A 25,545-nucleotide genomic window follows, 5' to 3' on the forward strand; every position below is an offset into this window, starting at 1 on the left:
AAAGAAACTGGTTTTATTAAGCATGCAGTGTTTTTATCTAAATATTTATTATTTAAAAAATACCAATAACTAATGTCGTTTTATTTACATAAACCACTTGAAGATCAAAGCATCAAATACACACACATCAAAGCACATATCAATGCATCGAATAAAATACATTTTTTATGCTCAATATAATTATAATAAAATAATCTGAATATTATACTTTGTAATCATCTGAATATTATGCTAATAATCTGAAAATTATGCTTAGCATATAGTGTGTCATATGGATTCTTATTAATCCGTACCCAGCCTGAATGAATACTGAATCTTGAATTGTATCAAAATATGGTGTGGTGTGGTGTATTTAATTATGGCAAAGCACACTAGGGCTATCTGCCTAAGGGGAGGGATGCCTTTCGTGGAGGACTTTCTAAGGGAAACTGGCTCGTATACACGTTACACATGGGGAAAACCACGAAAACGCCCATGCAGCCAGCCCGTTCGCGGGATTCGAACCTCGGACCGAACTACCAGTGTTTAGCGACTTTACCGCTCGGCCGCTGGTGGGCCTGTATCAAAATATGAATATTTTTCACAATTTTAGACAACGTAATGCTTTAACCTCCTGTAAGTAATTTAAGGATCTACAAGATTTTCCAGGTTCTCCGGTCATTAAACATTGAAGTCTGTAAGTCCAGAAAGCATGCTTGATGCTCAGAATCATTAATAGCATTCCTAGAAATAAATGCTACTGTTAAGGTCATAAAAACTACTTTGCTTTTCGATATTTCGAATGCGGCTTTCTTAAATAGTGCAACCTTTATCCTTTCCTAGCTAGAACAAATACTAGCCAATGCCTCCAACGTTCTGATATTTTAAATCCAATGCAAAGTTTCTTCTCTGATGATATCTTAATGAAGACTGTCATCATTCTTCGCTATAATATATAAAAATTTACAACGGTAATTTTTCCCTAATATAAAATGGCATTTTTTCAGTTTTGCACAAGAATGAAAGCAAGAAAATGCATGAAGTAATCTAAGAAAGTATTTTTAACTAGAGTAAACACTTTTTAATTATACGTAACAAAACATTAACGTATAAATTATCAAAATTAATTTGTAATAAAATATGAAATAATATTGCTGTAGGTAACTGGTCGTAACTCTTAAAATCTTTATCGACTTCTTAATGTTTAGAAATACTGTGTTAAAATTCAGTGTATATTTTTAACACGGAAAATTTTTATACCTCAGATATTACGAAGAAACAATAAAAATATCAAAGTTACACCTTTAACAGGATAATTTTCTAGAGACTTTTGGCTTTCCGCTTTTGGAGCAAGAGAAGTGATAAATGATCTTTGCAAAAAAAAAAAAAAAAAAAAAAAAGGCACAGTTCTACTAGGCCTATTGACGAACTTTAACTTGCATTTTCACGTCGCAAACGCGCGAATTAAGATGCATCGGGTTTTAACAAAAATTTCCCATTACCGCAAGCATCGTTAGTGAGATTGCTGCGATATTATCCACAAAGAGTATCTGGGAAAAGGTAAAACCCTCGACAGTAAGTGTACAGGATGATGCTAGTCCATGTTGACGCTACTATCACGGAAAAACGTCGAACTGAGTTTCCGCGCAAAAAGGTAATATTCCACCAAGATAATGCAAAACTACATGCACGTATTCGAATTGGAGTTTTGCATACCCATCATATAGCCCCGACATCGCTCCTTCGGATTTCTACCTTTTTTACACATGCAACTACATCTTGCTGGTGCTATCTTCCATTCTGTACAGGACGTCTGAAATGAGGTTGACCTGTTTTTGGACTCGCGGGAACGAAATTTCTGGGCCGAAGGCTTTGAAAGTCCAGCAAAACTTTGGTTTGAAAAACCAGCAAAAATCATAGATTTGTTGGTAATTACTACCCACATTAAAAGTACTGCTTCATATTTTTGTTTTCTAACTTTATTAAGAACGTTTTTTGGCGGAAAACGTTCGTTACAACCAGATATATTAGATTTGTGCATTATTCTAACATAGGTATACACATAAAATCGGACTTTTCTGAAATGACATAGAGATTTTTTTTCCATATTTCGAGTCTATGACTCAAATTATGCCAAAGTGCCAAATTTTGTAAACATCACACGAGCAGTTTTTAAAACATTGGCTCTCAAAATTTTAGCTTCTCAATGTTAATTGAATTTGATATATATTTATTGATACTTTTTTTTTAAACTTTCTTGATTCCTTCTTTCCCAATTCGAAATTTAGGTGCAATCCAAATAAAATTCGCAGATATTTTGTGATTAATTTTTTAAAATTTGTGTTTTTTATTATTTTTTATAAGTTTTTCGACTTAGCACGTTTGAAATTTTTCATATTTGTTGCAAGCGATAATAACGCCAAATGTGGTTTACGCACTTTGTTAAATTTATTTGAAAAAATGAACAATGCACCTCTTTTTTTCTGCTCATGCATAATGAAAGGGAAAGGAAAACAGTTTGCGATAAATAAAGACTTCGCCAAGTGAATTAGTCTTGGTAAAAACTGAAAAAAGTGCGCCAAAATAAATTTGTAAGTTTTTCGTTAAATTTCTCATTGTTTTTTACAAAATGTAATATTTAGACATAATTTGAGTCATAGAATCGAAATATGGAAAAAACTCTATATGCCGTTTCAGAAAAAGTTAAATTTTTAACTTACTTATTAATTTTAATATATTAAGAAAGATAGCTGGAATGCACAACATTTTATACATACTCATAACATTTTTAGGTTTCGAAGTAAAAAGAATTCTTTTTGAAACCATAAGCACTTTTTTAATATTTCGGAGTTTGATTTGATACTAAAATATTAATAAAATACTTGATATTCAAATATTAAATAGAAAACGAAGCAAAAACTGGTTAAAAATAGTTATTTCGAATAAACTTTGAACATAAAAATTTTATGATTCTGGTACTTTCGCAGACATAATTCTTATGTCAGAGTGAACGAAGGAACAAAAGGAAGGAAAAAAATATTTTCCGAATACTGAACTTTTATGCATCATTGTTGAATTATTTGAGAACACATACAATGAGAGGTAATGTTTTATAACATTCCTGCTATCAAAAAATAACATATGTTGCCATAATATATTTATAGAAAGTGGTTATATCCATCAATAGCAAGGTATTCATTATTTCAATCGTTGGAGCATAAAAAACAGCTACGGACTTTAGCTCTGGTTTCCTCCGTGACAGCGACACATCAATTCGCATCCAACCTCCAATTACAGTTTGAAGCCATCAGGAAAATGATGCGAGGATTAGTGTACCATCGACTGGGTGCGGCTGGCGTTGTTCTTCCGTAAATTATCTCTTGCTTCACTAATAACAGACTTAAAGACTGCAAGAGGGAATTTTAAAATTTCTGAATCTTTGCACGCCACTCTTTAAAGGAAAATACAGCTTAAAAGTATTTATAAACGTAATTAAAAAGAGTGAGAAAATTATAATGCACTTTGTGGAAGATTAATGCCTGCATGTGGTGAGTAAGTTACACTGCTCTTTCAAATTATAAGTTAATGAGCTCTTAACTTGTCAAAGGTGATTGGAGAAAGTGCAGCGAACGTTCATGTCATACTTTTCACCTGAATTGTTAAACAGCTTGTAAACTAAATTAATATATTTTACATTTCCTGCGTTAAAACAGTTAAAATAATTTAACATTTCGTCTAGACAGGTCATTTGTTCAAAACCTGAATTCATCATTATATTTTTAAATATTGCATTAAAAACTGAAATATTAATCTTTAAGAATTAATTACCATATTAATAGTTTTACACAGATTTACTCAGCAGTCATACTAATATTTTTATTTTAATATTTTAATTAGTCATATTAATAATTGCCATACTAATATTTTTACGCAGATTGTATTTATTTAAATTGTGTATATCTCGTAAGAGAATTTATTTCTGGAATTCCACGAGATAGAAAGGAGTTACACAGTTGAGCCATAAAACTGATATATTTATATTTAAGCTAATTTAAATTGAAGATTTAAAAAAAAATCTGGTTCAGTAAATTAATATAGAAGCTAGCGCTTTACAGTCGTGGTTGAATCGTTACCTTTTAACACGCTCGCTTCCGAGCGACATTTTCAAAAACGGTTCCACCACGCCAACAAAATTTTAATTAATTAATTGTAAAATAAAAATACAAAACATGTATTCACAGTAAAGATACTGAATTCAGATAATTTTTTAATTGCTTTATTAATTATACGAGTTTTATTGTAGTCGGTTGTTGCGATAAAATGTGTTATGACAGCGCCAACTACGAATTCGTAGTTGGCGACTACTTATAACAAAGATTGATTATTTTTACAGCAATTATTATAATTAAGGTTATTATGAAGTGCTTGATTATTTTTACAGTTCCTTTGTTATTTACCTATAATTACTTATATTATACCTATATTAATTATAATAAATCTCTTGAATCCGCCAAATTGTTGTGTTGTTTTTCTAATCCACAAAGCCAGATACCTTCAAAGAACATGAAAATACTACGAGATTGATCGGACGTGGCGTAGGTGAAACTATGTTTCTACGAGTTAACTCGTAGCTCGCGCCTAAAGACAAACTTCGACCTACTAGAAGAGTTTCAAATCCCACGAACCCCGAGGGTTTTTGTGGTTTTCTCCATGTGTAACGTGTATACAAGCTAGTTTCGTTTAGAAAGTCCTCCACGAAGCATTCCTCTACTTAGGTAGATAGCCCTCGAGGCTCTGCCGTAGTCACATAAACCAAACGACCTACGAGATAACTCGTGGTAGCGAACGTTTTAATTAAACCAAAAGTACCTCAAATATTTTCATAAGAAGCATGCAAGATAAAATCCCTTTTATTTGAAATTGTTTTCGGATATAAACTAAACTAAATTATTTGGAATTTATTGGTGAAATCGTAAATCGTTAAGGGTTATGAAAAATAAGCGATAATGAAGGAAGACATCAATAAGATATTATTTCACGAAATACCTTCGGTATAATTTAGCTTTATGGTAATGTGTCTCTTTATTTACAACACATGACGAAGATTGTAGCATTAATGGTAAATGTAAGTTATTTTGTAAGCTATGAATACTGTATAGAATTCCATTGCGTTAGTTTATAAGCTATATTGGCTTAACCAATTCCCTGTGAAAGATCCACATCTTAAATTCCACACGCAGTAAATTATCACTTTATATTTCATTCATACGTGATTATCAACCAAGTAGCAGGCTGAGATTGGCTCATACAGTAATGCCACAAACAATTTTCTCACCATTACTAATAAAAATCAAATACTCTACGTGTGCTACCTCTTAAGTAACGTATGGCATATCTATTGTTTGCATCGTTTCGTAACACGATTCGATTGTTAACTATCTATCTAGTTTCACGGTCTGAAAATGGCATCGCTCAATAGTTGGCATAGCAAGAAACGTTTTTTACACCACTAAGTAAGTATATTTGAAGCGAATAATAAAAGAGCAGTAATATTTACACTATACAAGATTTCAGAAAAGATGAAATGTTCCACAGAGTTAGGAATGGCATTATAAGATAAAGTCTAGAAATACTATCTTAAATCTGAGGATATTAAACCTTAATTTACTGCAAAAAAAATTTAATTTAAGCTGAAATGTTCTCGACGTATTGTGCCTAATTTGGTAGTAAAATTATGGAATGATTTTGCGCTGAAGTACGATTTTGCAATATCTATGTTGGTATTAACGGAATGTGCTTCCAAATGATTGCTGATAGTAATAAGGTACTCACTTGTTCCTGAGATTCTTCCTCAAGTACTAACTTAGCCTCCAGACTTTGTCGTGTTTCTAGGAAGGCTCGTCTTTGCCGCCTTTCCAGGAAGAAATATGATAAAGTTCCCAGTAGGTTGGCGCACACAAAAAGGAGAACATTGGCGCCAAGCTGAAAGAAAGGTGATTCATAATGAAAACGTTTTCTTTTCATTATTATCTGTACCATAGCATAAACGTAAATACATAAAATTATAAATTTTAACTTGAGAAAGACTATTTTTATAGGCAAAGACTGTACTGTAATCTACACATATATAAACTGTGAAATTTCTTTGAGAAAATACCAACAAAAGAATAAATAAATCATAATTACTATTAGCGTAAGTTAGCATTTTGAGAAATGTATTCAACATTTTCAAGACAGCCACTGATTAAGTGTAGAAGAAAAGTCAATGCAAGTCTTTTGCCACCGATTTTTAGATCAATGTGACAGACTGTTGATACAAACCAATAGAAAGAATAATAAACGGTAAAATTCAGCATTTATTTAGAATTAATTTTAAAAAGAAAGGATGCTTTGAATACGCTTTGAGACACAACAATACTGTCTCCTTTTGTTAACGCCCGCCAAGAAACATTTGCCGATTGCATATGAGTTAAACATATTAAAGTTTAAATAACTTACACGATTACGTGGGAACATAAGTGTAATCTTCAGATATCACAGCACCTTTTTGAAGCTAAAGATGTGTAAATAAATAAAGCAATTTTTAATAATTTACTGTTACTAGGCATAAAATATTCAATATTAGTGAAAATATTTTCAGCATGAACGAAATGAATGTTAAAATTCTGAAATAAGAATTACAGAATCTGCAAGCTGTTTCTATGATTTGATCCTGATATTTACGAAGTCAAGCAAATGGCAAATACAAAAAAAAAAAAAAAAAAAAAAAAAAAAAAAAGATGATGTTTAAATAACGTAAAATAGTTTTATATTTTGTTTTCTAGAGAATCATTTTTACACACGCTTCTTTTTTCTCAAATGCTAAATACGAAAGATATTTGAAAACTATTGTGCCCTCTCCAGATTCTACATCAGTTAATACTTTTGATATTCTTTGAAATTTAAATTAAGTATTTTTTTATTATGAAAACATCACTTCCCATTTACACTTTACGAATAATGGTGAAATGGAGATTGACTATCGTAGACAAAAACTCGGCTGAAATATTGTCAAAACTGTGGCTCAAATTCAGAGTTTTAAAACAAATCTGAAAACACCCTTTTCCACGGCTAAACAGCGTGATTTCATTTTATATTTTACTGATCGTTTCTTTACAAAGCAGTATTTTTTGAAACGCATAATTAATATTAAATAACATTTTGCAATTCCTATAGCGAACAAAACTTGTCTGAATGCAGATAATCATGCAGTGTATAAGTTAAAATGCAACTAAAACTTACTTGATTCTCAGTGAAGTCAATGGGTTTAGGCAAAACTCCTACAAGCAGTAGATGCACGAATGCCATCACGATGCTGAGAATGAGGCAGACACTCAACCTTAGGGGTAGCAGGAGGTACACCATGTATGTGTAAAGAAGGGCCCACGCCACCGAGTCACCAGGCATGCGTGGTACGCTGTACAACCACATATCACAGACCAGATGCCCTAGCTGAATGAACCAGGCTACGAATGGGATACTATCCCACAACCTGAGACACAGAAAAAAAATATGTTTACATAAAATAATTGCTTTACAACATTGATTTCAAAGACTTCATTTATTCACTACCAGATAAATTTAAGAATAAATCAGGTCACAAAGTGTATCAGTTAACCACTCAATGGTGACCAGAATTAATGCATATAATTGAATTCTGAAGGAAAAACATATTTTATAATGTTGATGTAAAAGCTTTCGTGCCTAATGTATTTCCTGTTTCAACTAGATAGATGTTCTGTAACCAAACCATGCTGAGAGTACCGAAATTATGCATAATATTGGTGGCAATACAGATAATTCTGAAATTCATACTGACCTTCTCACATCAGCGCTGGATCGAGATTACAATGTCATAATACCGTTGGGAGAACGCGGATATGCTGACATACGGTCCTATGTGTCATACCGAAAAAGTGCTAGAAGGAGAAGGATCATTTATAATGCAAAATACACTCCCTAAGGTACTCTTTCGTAACTTTCATCTGCAAACTCTGTCTTTTGTAACTTTGTCTTAACCCATTTTTATTTAGAGCATCATCTTACTCACATTTTAAAGAATATTGAGCAGTGAAAAAGTAAAATGTAAAACTCTGAAACAGAAAAATAATGTAAAAAGGATTTTTAGGCTCCTTTTGGATTTATTAAAGATTTTAGATTAATCTGAACCAAAGGATTATTTCACAACTGAATTGTTTAATGTTACTAGGATGAACTTTGTGCTCGTAAAAATGTGCACGACTGCTTTTTAAGAGAAACTGTAACAATACAATAAAATAATAAATATTAATTATGAAGTAGATAAGATTAATTTTTAATGAGACACAAAGCCAATTAAAACATTAAGCTATTTTTCAGTTTTTCTTAGATAAATGCATTTGAATTGCATTTTTTTGTTATACGTATTTAACACTTCATGCAAATTTTGCAATAAAAAACGGCTTTATGAAACAAATTCACATAGTATAATTAGAGTAACATTAATTACCAAAACATTTGCATGAGTTAATGCAATACAATTTGTGTTAATACTCGTTTCAAATGATATTATAAGTTTAGGGACTATGAACAAATTGTGTAAGTTGGTATCTAATTGTAGGTTATAGAAAGGTCATTAGCCTCTGATCAAGTTAATCGTAAATAGCAAATTTCTTTCGAATATCATAAAATTATAAATTTAGATTCTGAATTAAAAATGGTTCCGTTTAAAAAAAATTATATTCAGTTAGCTTACGGAAATAGCAGGACAAACGAATACGAGCCCCTTTAAGTTTCTGTCTAATGTTGATGATTAAAACAGCTAAGAAAGCGAAAATATATAATTACACAGCAAACACTATTTAGAATTTTGGAATAAATTCTTATATGATATTAGAGTTTTATTTCTGGAGCAATCTATGTCCAAAATGAGAAACAGAATTAACTTCGTAAATCTATTTAATTATGTGTCAATCGACTGTTTTCATGCAGTTTAAATCCATCAATAACCTTTCCAAAATTTCAAGCGCAAAGTCTCCTTACCAACTGCTAAACTTTTGAAACTTTCACTTAATTATAGAAATTCGATTCAGAAACACATCGAACAGCTTGTGAGTCCATTTTAATTTCAGCTAAACTCGGGAATGCATTAGAGAGTTATTTGTAAAATAAAATTAGAACTACTGATAATAACTTGAAAATAATACGAAGAAACAGACCATTAACTATAATAAAGAAGCAAATAAATTCATAAAACATGGAAATTAGTTCAATGATCTAAGTCCAATACTTATAAAATACGAGAATAAAATTTCAAATTATACGTTTTAGAGAGAAAGAACGTGCAAAATAACTACAGAATTTCTTAAAAGGAAAAAAAAATGAATCGAAAGAAGAAAATTGGCTATTTGATAGAATAAGATATTTCTGCATACACCTAGTAATTGCTTACTTAAAAACGTAAAATAGGAAATAAAAAATAATGCAAAGAGTTCTATTCAGTTAAATTCAAATAGTGTAAAATTTTAGAGTACAATCACCGTGAAATAAGAAATAAATATTATACTAAAAAGATTTATCTAAAACAATTATTAAATATTAGTTAATAAATGTAATAAAATACTTTCATTTTAAAGAAAATGTACACGACGAAGAATTCCAGAAACAAAAGTAAATTAAAGTCATAGGTTTAAAAACTGAGTAGTATTAGGTTCAGGAAATGTGCAGTGAAAATGCAGGAAATAAAAGAAGAAATATTTCAAAAATAGCTACAAAGAAAATCACTGAAATAAAAGGACACACAGCAGACAAAACTGGAAAAAAATGAAAACTGCAAAAAATATAAAGGCTAAAATAACAACAGAAAAAAACTTTAATTATCACTTCACGGATAGTAGCATTAATGTTCTGTTTCAAATGTATAAACTTTTATCAGGTGGTATGAGATATTTTGTAAGGTTTATCCTAAGTTTTTAACAGTCATCTGTAGTTAATTTCCTGTCCCTCTCAATTTCAACTTACAAATTCCTACCAGAATGTGTTTTTAGAATCGCTTTTAATGCAAAATGAGTAAAAGCGGTATTTAAGTCGAAGTTCTACTGACGTCGAAGTTTGAACTGAGTCTACTGACGATTGATTTAAGTCGAAGATTTTAGTTAGAGAGCCAGAGTGTCTGACTAGCGCGCGTTCACTTTTGGGCTACACTCTCTCTAAGCTATTACCACGCTCGGCCATATTTCAGGCCCTCGTTAGCTTCGCCAGCTTAGTTGACATTTGGAAGCCAACTACTTTGAAATCTTGATAGCTTCGGCTATATCTTTTTAGTTATGATTTACTTCTTATTTCTTTGAGTTCAAGCCTAAGTGGAGGCTTTGCTGTACGCTCTGAGAAGGAGCCACCTGTTAAGTTGTTATTTTGAGAAATAAAGGATAATTAACCCTTCTTGAGATTTCTTCAGAGAAATTCAATTTGATCCTTTTTATAGGTGAAGAATTATATCAGGCGCAGAAATAACTTTTGAAATTATCATGAAAAATATGGCACTGATAGTAAATACTATTAGACACTAAGAAGAGACAAAAGAAAGAAGATTCGTCTTCGGATAAGAAGAAATTTCACAGCAAATCCAGAATATTGAAAAAACACAGAGCGTATTTCCTACAAATATCTTTACGGTTAAGAAGGCTAAAAAAAGAGTATTATATGTGACTCTAGGATAAATGTAAAATAAAACTGTAATTCGCCACAGTAGTTTGAAAAATATCCATTTCATGCACAACAGTACCTTGAGATTATATTGCTTGCTACAGAATATTGCAATACATAGCTTTTCAGATTTTCGAGGGTAATGTAGTTTTCATTAGGTTTAATTAACATTTTATACTTCAAAACTTTACATACAATGAATATTTGTTACCTAACTTGAAGAGACATTAGGTTTTATGGAAAGCAGGAAATGATGAAAAATGAGCAACGCCTTCGCCGGGAATCGAACCACGGACCTCTGGAATACGCGCTCAGAGTACAGACCACTACACTACGAAGGCATGCTAAGAAGGCGGGAGAAATACTTTATAAACCAATAGAAGTACAAAGCTGAAACTAGGTTCTGGCATTGGATACAAGTGGTATACAACATATGACTTGTTTTTAAATGAGTCCAAAAATTGGAACGACATGCTCATTTTTTGGACGTTAAAGTGATCGAAAACATTTGATGAAATCGAAACAAAAGATGAGTGCAATGATTCGAGCAAACGAAGCTCAGCCAATCGAAATTATAATTTCATGATGGTGACATTAATTGATGAACTTGCAAAGCTTGTACTCAAGATGTTTCTGAATTTAGTATAAATTTCCTATATATCTGTAAACATATTTAAACGCTGACTGTCTATATTTAGAATTTTAATCTTTCGAAAAGCGGTTAAATGGGTTCTAACATCTTAACAGTTCTAAATGCCTTCAGAAGTAGTAAAATATTCGTCACCATTTAAATTAAAAACTAAAAATTATCATGCCATTTTCGTTAGAAGTAAAGCAACAACAAAAATAAAATCATCCGAAATATTCATTTGCAGTAATGCATTCTTAAATTAAGCATACATTTATATTTTATTGAGAAAGTAGAGAAGAATTTTTAAAAGGAATTATCTTTAATTTGCTTCTCTGAGCTTGAGGAATTATCTCTTTATTTTTAATGACCAAAACAAACATGACATAATTAGTTTCTTTATTTCTCTTCTTCTCTAACATTAAAATCCTTATCTTTTTTATTCGGGAGCAATAATGTGTTTAAGAGGAAAATTACAGCAAAACATACAATTATATGCCCCAGATTTAATTTCTTTTTGCATTATGCCAACTCCAATATGAAGGAAAGAATCTTTTTTTAACAAATACCTTCAGTTTGTGGATCTCAGTAATGCATTTAACCAGGATAACGTTAGAATATGGATCAATACAAGACATCTCAAATTGATAATTAAGATTTCAGGAGTACAAATTTTAGTTTGTTATCCTTCGGATCCTGTCTCCTAGAACCCCAATTACTGGAACAAAAGAATCCATTTTAAACGAACAATGTGCTGTTTCGTTTTCATCTCGTGATATATTTAAAATTCATTCTCGGGTACAAAAATAAAAATTTAAATTTCATAATACGTGTCTCGAAACTTAAAGATATTCATTCTTTGAAAGCGTTTATTTGACGAAGATAACATATTTTTCATGACAAGAATTATGAATATATCTCATTTCTAAATTCATAATATAGGCACGAAGCTAAATTAAAAACTCTTTGAAGAAGAACGAAGAATAAGTAATGTGTTTCTAGTACTTTATAACACTTTCAATCAGAAATTAGAGAGTAATTTAGAATGATCGTCTAAATACAAGACACTACTATATTTCTGGAAAAAATATTAAATTAGAATAAACTATAAACAGGATTAAATTGGAATAAAAAGGCTTCAAAATACTTGTTGGCGTTCATGGCTCTCTTAGGTACATTTTCTGGGCATATGCGACGTCAAGAACACTATAGTTGGGACAATTAATTTAAAGTAACTATTCTTAATGACGAAAGTCATGCGAATTATTTGTAAATATCTGTAATATTAATTATGTGGCTAAAATCAGAACTATGCAATCGCAGAAAAGGAAATTTTGATGTTCAACATGATATACTTTAGCAAAAAACATTAGTTAACATCGAAAAAAAAATCTTAGATGAATTTTGAACACTAATGTTAACAGCGAAAGTTTAATTTCTTATAATATTCGTAATATTTAATTTTATTTATGAGAGAATGTTTGTTTTTCGTTAAACTAGTAGAAGTAACTAAAATTAGAAAAGAAATGCTCTTTGCGCAGTTTTTTAAATTTTACAAACGTATAAAAATGGACAAATACCAGACTTTTAATTTCAAAGACTACTTCAAAGACTTATTAATCTGTTACACACGTATTTAAGGATGCAGATGTCCAATGTGTAAGAGAGTAGCAAAAATTCAATGTGAATTTTCTGAACGTTTGTTTTTCACGATCGATTCATCGAACAATGTCGAGAGAAAGACAACTATATCCGATAGCTGCAGAAAATAATAATAGATATATAACCTTACGTTACATCCTGATATTCACTCCGTCATTCAGAATGATTAGTACACGGATTCGCTTGAGAGATCCTTTCATATCATTGCGAAGCTTCAGAATACATTAATTTGAAAGGCAAGGTCGCAGTAAAGGAAATATTCATTTGGGAAAAGGTTTGCTTATGCCCCGAAACATCTTAAAAACTGGCACGGAAATTGTCAAGATCATATAATTGCTTCTACGGTGTTTTAGTTCTTCTTCAGATATCTGCAGTAGATGTGAACTCCTGGTAGAATTATGGCTAATCAATTCTTTACAACGTTACCACATTTAGAAAAACTAAACTTTCCGCTATGCGTAGAACCCCCAGTCGTTTCATGTTTAGCCTGTTAGTAGAATCACGAGATTCTTTGAGACAAACCAAAGAGTAACTAATGGTAATTTGAGATATAGGCAAACAGAGCGCATCATATTTTTTTTGGATGGTTGATTTTGAGTATTCCAATAGTATATCACTGAAGGTAGGTAGCTTTTTGATTTGTAGTTATATTATATTAGCCAGTTAAAACTATTATGTTATTAATTTTGAAATAAGTTATTAAATACTTCCAGGAATATTTTACTTCTTTACTGGTACAAATCTTCTGTAACACATTCCATTTGCACGTAGATGAGAATGATGTTTAGGGTTTAACTTATATCATTTTAAACAACCAAATGCACAGAGAACATTAAAAATTTGACAGTTAGTGCACGAGTCACAATTATATGCAATATTAAAAGATTTTTTGAACATATATTTTCTGTTTAAGGATAATAATATGTATCCATGAGAGGGAGATTTCTTTCCATTCATGCCCAAAGGAATTCAAATGAACCATTGGCAGGCAAATCAAACAAACGTAAAACTTGCACTATATATATATATATATATATATGAATATCGCATAGACGTGAATTGTATTGCTTCATTATTTGCTCTAAAGAAATCGAAATTAATATTTTCTCGGTAAGTGAAGCGAATTATGGTATAAAACTATATTTTTAGAAACACCATCATATCGAAATGAGTTAAAACATTAACACTTATATTTAACATTTATATGCCGTATGGATATTTTAAGATATTTCAGGATTCTAAAGGTATATTAAAGTTTCATTCGCTGAATGGTCATAGTCGACAAACCAGAATTCGAATTTATTTCTCTAATAGCTCTTATGTGTTTTGTCACCCTGTATCATAGGATTTGCTCTAAAATAGTGTTCCACTAATTTCGTATTTTTTGTTCTTCACATTTTAGGAACTTTACTTTTAGGCATCAATACAGAACCATGGCAATCAATTATTAAATTTCTGCACTAATAGAAATTATTTAGAATATTCAAATTCAAATCATTAAACATACATACTAAGTTGTTGTAAAATTAAATTACAGAAACCTCTTAATATGGCAATTAACAGGAGGTTCTCACTAAGGAGCTCAATAAACCGGAAACAATTTTCCACTTAAATCTCATTGTTACATAATCAATTCAAACGTAATTATTTATTAGCTTACAAGTTAATTAATTATTAAGAAATCACATAAACAGTTTCGATTAGAGTCTTTCATTCGTAAGCAAGTGTTAAGATCAGAGACTAGACGTTTGAACAGAGAAAGAATACTTAAAACCATTACGGTGTTAGAGGCTAATATTTCACAAAATGTGAATCCAAAGACACCTAACTACGAAAGCTGGAACTGTTCTGTATATTAATCAATTAGCTATACTGTGCATAACAATTAGCTATACTGTGCTATGTTGGTAAGGAACGTTCCTTGAAAATAAACATTGCTTTTGCCAAGAGTCCAGTACGAGATCTTCGAATTGAAATTCACCCGTACAGTAGAATAAAACATGAAAAAAGTATTTTAATTCCTTAAAATAATATGAAATGGGAAGAAATTTTAATTTTACTATCAACGTTGCATGATCATTAAGCAGTTGACGAGTAAAGTCGTAAAACAACTAATAATAAACAGACGTATTACTCAGATGGCAGATGCTGAAAGCCTCAGAGCAAGATGATTTATGCCAACTTAGAAGACTTTATTATCAAATGGCTATTGGATCTGTTAAATCTATGCTAAACTCTTACCATAGCGAAACAGACTTATCTGTTTATAAAAATACTATAAATTTGGAGAATTTTAGATTGGCGAAAATAAAATACATTATTCTTAAGAATTAACTTTACACAGGTTCTCATCAGTTACATAAAAAATATGACTTCATTGATATATTAACTGGCGAAATCATTCGTACTTTACTATGAATTTATATATTGTTTTCCCTTTACTGCAACCAATATATTAGACGACGGAAGAATAAATGCTCACCAGAGAATTATATAATATTGTATAATATATATATACACCTGATGTAAAACTTAATATTCAGTTTTATGTCAGGTACGATACAAAAGTCTTTATATGGAAGATTTGATTTTACAGATTGTTTTGTGACTCTATGTAGATAGATATATTAATGCTGGTAATTTTTACAAAATGGAAAATTAATAAAAATTGATTAATGAAGAAGTTTTTCTTACTTAGACGGTAATTTCGATGAGAAACATCGAACAATGATGAACGTCACAATCAGAATCAGCAGAGCTGCAGCCAAGAATATCACCTGGCCAGATAAAAATTCCGGCGCCCGAATACGGTAAGCTGCGGCATAGGTGACTAGAAGAAATATGTCCACCAGACAGAGAACTAGAAGCAGAGTCTTGGTGTTCCGTCTCTTTTCGATCCTATAATATTCGCGGTACAAACCTTCCGCACTTTTTTCTGCGAAAGCGAACTGGAGACATTGTGGTAAGTAGCGTTGTAAGCCAGATTTGTCGATCTTCAGCTCGGTTTCGCCCCTACTGAGGAAGGAAACGCCTTCTTCACCTCCACTTCCATGCTTCCGTGTCTCCTAAAATGTAATAAAAGAAAATTTAAGCTCATATTTATTTATTTCACTAAATTGTTTGACCATGGATTTGCAATATTCCCAAAATATTTAACTGCGTTCCCAAATAAGAGGACATCCTAAAAACAGTGATTAAAATTTGTTAGGAGCACATAATACATTCAGCATATTGACAGTTGCTGTGTATTTTATGAGTTGCTATTTTAAATTTAAATGCAATATCCGAATTCATTTTAACAATCTAACATTTCAGATTTTAAGTACATAGCAAAATGAATGTACGTTATTACTTTCCTTAGTGGATTTTGATGTAAAAGCTTTAGAATTAAATTGTAACGATTTAAATAAACTATTCAAGAAATATTTAAGAACTCTGATGTAATATTACAAAATAATTATTTCAAAATACATTTCTTAAGCATTATATTTTACAACAAAACATGAGACTCAAAATGTAAGTAATTTTACATACGCGAAGATAAAATAAATTCCGTTTAAATTTCGTTTGCACTCAATTGTGGTATGGAATAATTTTACCACAGTACTGCACAAGTTCGAACTCAGAGGGGAATCAAAATAATAATAATAAAATAACTACTGCAGTGATTTTTGATGAAAAGCGAAATAGAACACAAAGAAATCACGTATATACCTATCGCAAAAATGCTATTTCTTAATTTCACCTACTTTAAAAATACAACTCTAGAAACATAACTGGCGAGAAATAATACAGATCTAGTAAAGGAAACTTAAATTTGCTACTAGATTAATCCGTATATCCCTAATTAATTTCATCTTCAGCGTAATAATACAGAAAAGTGGTAGCAACATCTTCTATACGAGATTTGAAAGATTATCACTTATTCTTCCATGGCAACTCGAATATTAGATCTGAAGTAAGATTATTGCCAATGTCGTCCAAGTCAATCAATTGGTCTTGTGTACTCGACGTTGATGGACTTGCCAAGTCGTTGCCAAGTCCATCAGTGTCGAGTACATAAGACTGCTGAGCATTGGTATCAACTTGGACTAAAATCTCTCGAACGGTTTGGCTACATTGGCACCTTCCTCTTTCAGGCAAAACGCGAACATAAGCTACTTTTAGAAAGTCCTTCATAAAAGCGCCCTACCTAAATACTATAAACCCTTGCATTATAGTATCATAATGCATGACTAGGTGACAACTGGAACACAAATTAATGTTATTAAGGAGTAAATTACATTAATTTCATGTTAATAGTTTTAATAAAAAATACAATACTTTTGTTTAATTTCTTTGCACAAAGAACCTATAATATATTGATGTACTTTAAATATTAAGATATATTTTTTAAGGGTGAGATGGGGTTCGTCAAAGAAATCTTATAGTCTACGGGTTCAGTGAGCTGACAAAGTTTGAAGACCACTGATTCACAGGTATGCAGTTTTCTCTCTTTCTATCCGTAATTAATTAAAACAGCTGATTAAAAGTTACTTCCCCCAAAATAAAATAACTTTAAAACCTTGTAGAGACATTAGGTATTTTTTGGAAGCAGGCAAGATGGTTCAGAGTTTGATCATACGCCCAGCCACTTATAAGAAATTCATTGTAATCGACACACGTATTGGCTGCCCACAGGATTAAGTGATTTCCCGTAGTAACATTGCGGGATTTCTTCGCAGCGACATCAGCTTCATAAAATAAAAAAATTCAATTGCTTTCATTTCCGAATGCATGATAAATGACGAGAAAAAGAAATGACTAAAAGAACAACCAATTTTTATTACTTCCATCTAATAAATAAATAAATTTATAAATAAAAGTTGTAGATCATATACTACATAAACACCAGTATTTCCTTCTTTTCTTTCTTCTATTTTTTATGGCCTTGTTGGCAAATTTGCCTAACAAAGGCCTTGTGTCAAAATTTTATAATATATGAACATTTTCAATCCTTTAAAAATTTTTAAAATAAGCATTTTTATTCCAGCGTTGTGGCTGTGACTAAGGTATTGTTACGGATTTTGAATTTAGTTTGCTATTTTTAGTCGAATTGTAATTAAAAATGCTTTATTTCTCCGTCCAATGCAGCGCATGACGAGTTTTAAGAGAAAGCTACGCCGAAAAAGTAAAAATACAGGAGCACGCTCATTTAACATTTAATAAATAGATATCTCGTAATTCTACTCTTTTGCTTTCCAGAAACCTTGAGAAAACAGAAATTACCAGAACCGTTTCGAGACTGATTAAAAAGCTTTAAAATGCCGGAGAGAAACATCTCAGTTCAGTTGTTTAGATTACTGTTGTTGATGATTGCAGTGAATTCGCGGTGAGATCGGATTAGCTTTCTCTGCGGATTGCGTTCTATTTGATGTTTTCGTAGTTTAAAATATAACTCCTGCGTGATATCTTTTTTTATCGAACTTGTGCATGTCAGGATGTTTCATTTGAGTTCAAACTCCGGTACAACAGCCAGCATTCAGCAGTCGTAACCACTCGGCCCCTGCTGCGGCAAAGATGCTTTCCGATGTCGATGAGAAAATAATCGTTATGCAGATTTACCCTGATTACCGCAATGAGGATAAAGTAAAGAAAGCAAAAGAGTGTGATATTGGCTACTTCACTACAAAATTCCAATTTTTACTTCCTTGTGCCAAGTAAAGGAAGTATTGTAATCGCGAAAAATTTCGGTTATAATATTTCAACGAAAATATCCATTTCAACCGTTCTCGAAACCACTTGAACGCTGATTTTGCGTGACATTTGTATGTACGTACAGAATAAAGGACTGTTTTTGCCAAAAAGGATTGTAAAGTTGATTTAAAATGGGTTCAGAAGAGAACTTGTCTTAACGTCTGTACGTACATACGTAGGGACGTATTTATATCGCATAACTCAAGAACGACTAGCCATAGAATGTTGAAATTTTGTATATGGGACTGCTATTGCATGTAGTTGTGCACCACAGTTTTTTTGTTGCAATTGGACTGCACCAATATATATTCCCATGCTGTTAGCTGGCTCGGTGAGCTCAGTATTTTTATTCTTATATGTTTTTAAATTGTGCATTTTTTTGCATTGAAAATGATTGAATTATGTAGTTTTTATGTTCCCGTTAAGGTTTTTATGCCTTTAGTTAATCGGTATGAAATTGTTGTAGAATTATCAACAATTTAAAACTTAAAGTGGCAAGTTAAGCCTAACGAACCGCCATTTGTTTACATTTGAAACTCAGAAAAATAGTGATTTAAGTCAGTTTCTGCACTTTCAATGTCTTTTTGACGAGTGGGACCAAAATTACACTTTCAGTTTTGTACACCGAAAAATCTGCCTTCTTGCCTGCTGTCGAATTGCTTGTTTTGCGTAGAAACTCTAATTTTAACTGTAAACTGTTTTTTAACTGTTTTAACTGTATTTGGTGTTTTATGTTTCTCTGTATTTTACAATTTTTAATGAAGATGTTTTGCGTTTTTATGTATTTCTTGTTTGCCGCGAAGTGAGAAGTGAATTAATTGAATGAGAAATATATATCTAATGAAATTCCAGGAAATAAGTTTAAAAGAAATGCAGCAAAATTGTGTGCAATTTAATAGACCCTACAAGGGAGTCGTGTGGTGTCCACATCAGATTTTTAGGTAATATGTTCATTTACTTAAATTCTTTACTCGCTAGATAATAAGTGAAACTCAGACAGTTATTTTTCCTACTTAATACGATGAAATTAATTTAGATGCATTTCAAAATTACACAGTTTATCATACAATAAATTTGTTATTTTTTCACGAATAAGACAGGACTTTTAACTAGATGTTTTTCGTCTAGTAGACAAACATTTGATTATGATTCATTGCTTATGAACAAACATTCGCTTTTCTGCTTTTTAAAATTCAAATAAGTATTAATCACTTTGCTTACAGCTAACACTGAGCATTTGAATGATTTTGAAACTGTCCTTTGATATGGCGGATTTTCTTTTAACATTTAAGATTTGGTTTGTTTTATGTGATTACGACTAAGCCTCGAGGGCTATCTGCCTAAAGGGACGGATGCCTTCGTCGAGGACTTTCTAAGGGAAACTGGCTAGTATACAGTTTACACATGGGCAAAAACCACGAAAACGACCACGCAGCCAGCCTGTCGCGGGATTCGAACCTCAAACCGACCTACCAGTGTTCAACGATTTTGCTCCTGGTGGCCGCTGGTGGTACTTTTAACATTAAAGATCTTAACATTCGAAGCATTTTTTTTCCTTAGATATATATTTGAAACAATTTTTCCACTTGAAGCCAAACTTTGTCATTTTCTTTCTGTCTTGTTCAAAATATTACTTACCGTAGTTTTAGATATCGAATCCCTATGGCTTTCACAGCGTGTTTTATGACAAGATATGAATAATTGTCTTCGAAAAGAGCACAAAAATAGTCTTCCATCCACTCCTTTAAAAGCGCCATTTTGCATGAAAACAAAACTATCAAGTAGCAGACGACAACTTATATATTCAAAAAATACAGCTGCAGTTTAAAAAACATATTCCAAGCAAATGATTTTTTTTAGCAAAGTAAAATAGTCTAAGAATGTGCGAACAGACTCTGCCGAGCTCTGCTTATATTCTGTTTGGTGTAAAAACACGAGTATGCGATTCTTGTTAATTACTTTTTTAATTGCGAACGGGAAGTTTTTCGTTAATTTTTGATTCAAAGTATATTTTAGCTGCTGCTTTAGTTTAATTTTAAATGGTCTCTAAAAAGTTTTCGAAACATTAGTTTTAAAATATATCGAACAGATATGTTTATCGAACACAATTTACTCGGACTGAATTTCGAATCATAAGAGTTAAATTCATGATAATTAAATATATATTTTTTGTAAATTCAAAAGCTTGTTTTATGATGGCATTTGAATAATGTTGCGGGTATTGATAATAGAAAATTTATTAATGCATTTTTAATGATATTTTTTTGATTTTAGAATATTATTATAAAAATCTGCATACTTGAATATGTTAAAAACGTTTTATTTAGCGATTTAAAATGTACATTACAGCAACAAAAATGCTTCGCTAAATGTTTACAGAATTTTTCATATATTAAAGACTGAAACAAGAAATATACCTTTAGCTGTTGGCTTGGCAAGAAAATAATTTCGGTTTACACAAATAGATACAGTTATGTTCCACTTGTTATTCTTCTGTCAATCTTATATTTTTTTCCCTCCTGAGATTTCGCAGCTGACACTTTTAGGTTGTTATAGATACAAATTCCGAGTATTTTTCTTTACAGTTGTTAGTTAACGCTCAATTTTAACATGGGGTGCAAAACTAAACATTTTCGACATATTTTACTTCTTTATTTTTATAAAGGCAAGAAAGCGGCTGAAGCTTACAAAGCGATAAATAAAGTTTACGGTGTTGACTGCTTAATAGAACGCATGGGTCAGAATTTGTTTAAAAAATTGTCTTCTGGAGATTTTTCACTTGAAGGTGACCAACGCTATGGCCGGACTTCTGAAGATGATGATGACAAAATTAAAGTCATAATTAAATCGAATCGTCTCATAAGCGTGCAAGGGATAACAAAAAGGTTAAAAGCATCACGTATACCAATTCACAATCACCCAAAATATCTTAGACTCGTTAAGGAGCTCGATAATTGGGTTCCGCATGAATTGAAAGAAGCTCACTTAACAAACGAATCAATATTTAAGATACGAACCCCAAATGTGATGCAATCGAACTTTTTTGAAACGAAATATCACTCATAATGAAAAATGGATAGTCTACAATAACATTAATCGAGAAGATCATGGTCTAAGCATGATGAATTAGCGCAAATTATATCGAAAGCTAAATGCCATCAGAAAAAGACAATGCTGTCAGTTTGGTAGCATTATACGGGTGTTTTCTATTTTGAGCTGCTTGCAAGCAATCGAACGATTAATTCAGATGTTTAATTCCAACAACTTATGAAACTGGAGGAAGCAATAAAAGAGAAAACGCTAGAATTGGCAAATTGGAAAGGATTCGTGTGCCATCACGGCAATCCCAGGCCGCATACGTCTTTAGCAACATGTATCAAATTACTGGAGCTTGGTTAGGAATTGATATTGCATCCGTCATACAGCCCTGATTATTGTTTATTATGAAGTTTACAAAACCTCTTAAACGGTAAAAATATTTCAGCAATAACGATGGCCTCAAATCGCACTTGTTTGAGTGTTTTGCTGATAAAAGATCAGGAGTTCTATAAGCGTGGAATTATAAAGTTACCATAAAGATGGCGAAAGATCATTGAACAGAATGGAAGCTATCTAACTGATTAAATTTAATTTTATGTATGGAAACAATTGCATATTATTTACTTTATTATTTACTTATTTACAGAAATTACTTTCTTACCAACCCTACATTTATAGACAAAATATCTGATGCACACACCACATGACGTACTTGCACGGCCTGTTAAACTATATACATTTTTTGCTGCATTTCATTTAAACTTATTTCCCTGAATTTCATTAGAAATATAGTTCTCATTCAATTAATTCAGTTCTCTTTTCGCGGAAATGCAAAAATACAGAAAAATATAAAATACCAAATACAGTTTAAAAATGATTTTTACAATAAGATTAGAGTTTCTACGTAAAAAAAGCAATTCGGCCAACGGGCAGGAAGGCGTATTTTTCTGTACACAAAACTAAAAGTATATTTTCGGCCCTACTGAGCAAAAAAACACTAAATTTGAAGCTCAAACTGACTTAATTCACTATACTGCTAAGAGTTCCAAATGTAAATAAATGGTGGCCTCATTAGACTTTACACCACTTAAACAACTTTTAAACTGTTGATAATTCTACAACTATTACATGCAGACTAACTAAAGCCACAATACACTTAACCGGAACATAAGAACAACACAATTCAATAACTTTTCAAAGAAAAGTGCACAGTTTACCAACATATAAGAATATAAAACGGATAACAGAACGGATATATATATATATGTGTGTGTGTGTGTGTGTGTGTGTGTGCTTGGTACAGACGATTGCAACCAAAAAGGGGAATGCACAACTACATGTTAGAGCAGTCCCATATAAAAAATTTCAACGTTCTGGAGGAAACGGCTTTTGAGTTATGCGAGATGCACACGTAAGTACAGACATCACGAAAAAATACCATCTGAATCTATTTTAAATACATTTTACAACTTTTTGGGGGAAACCAAGGTCTTTTATTTTGTCCATACGTACAAATGTCGCGCACATAAATTGTTTAAATGGATTCGAGAGCGATAAAAATGGGTATTTTCGTTGAAATATGATATCCGAAATTATTTGCGCTTACAATACTTCCGTTACTTCGTACAAGAAAGTAAAAAAAATCTTAAAAGAAAACATGAAGATAAAATAATAATAATAAAAAAAACATGAACAAGCTGCAATTGTCCATATTTCGCCCATTAAAAATAAATGCTGGCAGTTTGTCTGTGCCTCAATAAAACTGCGAATAAATTTCATATGTAACACATGGAATAGTCTCGTGTTTGACTGAAAGAAAAGCAAACATTCAATTAACAGAAAAGTTGTCGAGCAAAAAAGGGGGAAAAAGTAAATAAATCTTCGTCATCTTTACCCTCATGTCCAGCTCGTCCTCGTTCAAAGCGGACTTCATCTTCTTTGTGCTGTTGTGATTTGTCTCCGAGTTCTTCATGGCAAAGCGGAAATAACTTCGGCAAATGTCAGCGTCAACAGCCAGTGACAGGAAACCTTACAAGCCATTCTTGCAGTAGCGAAATGTCATTGGGTTTTCGACCTCTTGAGTCCACAAAGACCTGGAAGAAAGTAAATGATGTGCGGTTAACTAATATGAAAAAAAAAAAAAAAAAAACTGAAGAGACAATGAATATAACTTTGCTCACAAAAGAATCATTCGGAGATGCCAATTAATTGTTATGTTAACAAATGTGTATTACTGCATCAAGATGTTCACATTTAGAAAAAGAGCTGTGATTCAAATACTGCACCTTTCCATATTCCCTAACTGGTTTCAAGAGTCATGAAGTAAGACAGTAGTGCATTAACTCATGCTGCAAAGCCGTTATATAAAAACAAGTAGATATTGTTAGAAAAAATAAGGAAATCCTATGTTAGTGAAATATTATTCTTTCAAGTAGTTTAGGTACATTTTATTTAATGTAAAAAATCTCAAGGTCTGTTAGGCATGTTACTGGCTTTCGCCAAAATAATGGGAACCATCTAAGAAACCTTCAAAGCGTATAAAGTTCAAAGATGTTCTTTACACTGACCACATTTTCTGTAAATAAATATTTCGCATAAATTTCTTCTTTTATTACATCCAAATGGAACTTTCTCTTCGTTGTATATATTCATATAACGTATATACTTATCTTAGTTCTGTAAAAATATTCCAATTTTCTTTATTTAACAAAATTTATTTTTTTGATTGTTACAAACCATATATTTTTCCAGCTTTTCAAATTCCAGCCACAAAATTTTAGGTTTCATATCGACGAATAATGCTGCTGGTCACAGATTCAATTACAATATTTATGTTTTTGTGCAATTACACGCAATATAATTGCACAAATATATATATATATATATATATATAAAGAATTCTAATAAATCTACTCGAATTTCATTTTATAGTTTGCTACCTTAAAAAAGTCACTTCAAGGTCGTTGCCAGTCCTCTCTATTTACGATTGTTGCGCGTGTCCTCATTATAGTACATCACTTATTTTCTCCATCTCGTTTTAGACTGAAGTTCAAATCAGCCTTCATTCGTGAAGCCTTTTCATGAAGCGAAACGTGCTAAACGGAAACGGAGGGAAAAAATTAAGCAGCTCAAACCATCTGCTGCAGCTGTCATCTCCATGGTTACGAAACAAGTATGGCGGCGAAAACTAAGCTTAAAATTGTTTCTATTTTAATGTAACATGCTATAATATCATATAGTATTTATACTCAGAGAATCGTTCGAAATATCCAAATTTTATCCGTTGTTTTGGGTATAAGTAAAATCAATCACGATTTTGCTGTTGCCATCGATACACATGTAACACAAAAACAAGATAACACAATCTTTACAAATTATTTTTAAAGCAAAATCAGTTACCTGAAAAGGTAAATAGACGATTTATTAACTACAAATATCAAAGCTTACATCTGATAGACTTATCCATTCATGAATGTTGCTTATCTAAACCATATTGCTCGAAAATCAAAGTTTTAACCTGAGAATGAACAACCTGTTGCTACAAGTGCCTCTTTGGAAATAAGGAAGCCAACAGCTTAAACTATAAAATAACTCAGACCTTTTTCATTGCCGTTAGGGACTTAATAACTTGGGTATTACCTAAAGAAAAATTACTTGCGGTATGAAAAGTCCCAGTACACCAAATGAAATATATATGTTATTTTTAGAAATTGAAATATATACATATATTTTTAGGACATTTATCTTTTAATATCTAAAAATGCATAGTATTATTTTAT

General features: G+C 31.6%; 1 protein-coding gene across 4 annotated transcripts in view; it reads right to left on the reverse strand.

The window, feature by feature from the left end:
• Positions 1 to 25,545, reverse strand: part of LOC118187632 (adenylate cyclase type 3-like) — a 476,146-nt gene that overhangs the window by 208,452 nt on the left and 242,149 nt on the right. For all 4 annotated transcript variants that reach the window (XM_085823652.1, XM_085823651.1, XM_085823654.1 and 1 more), the window contains 4 exons: positions 23,661 to 23,859; positions 15,686 to 16,056; positions 7,261 to 7,510; positions 5,812 to 5,961 (listed from right to left, as the gene is read on the reverse strand). In XM_085823652.1, the coding sequence (XP_085679778.1) occupies positions 5,812 to 5,961; positions 7,261 to 7,510; positions 15,686 to 16,056; positions 23,661 to 23,738 (849 nt within the window). In that variant the 5' untranslated portion in view covers positions 23,739 to 23,859. The remainder of the gene's footprint in view (positions 1 to 5,811; positions 5,962 to 7,260; positions 7,511 to 15,685; positions 16,057 to 23,660; positions 23,860 to 25,545) is intronic.

This window comes from Stegodyphus dumicola, chromosome 9 (assembly GCF_044657685.1).
Source record: "Stegodyphus dumicola isolate Sdum_Otavi_A_Nest chromosome 9, ASM4465768v1".
Classification (NCBI taxonomy): Eukaryota; Metazoa; Arthropoda; class Arachnida; order Araneae; family Eresidae; genus Stegodyphus; species Stegodyphus dumicola.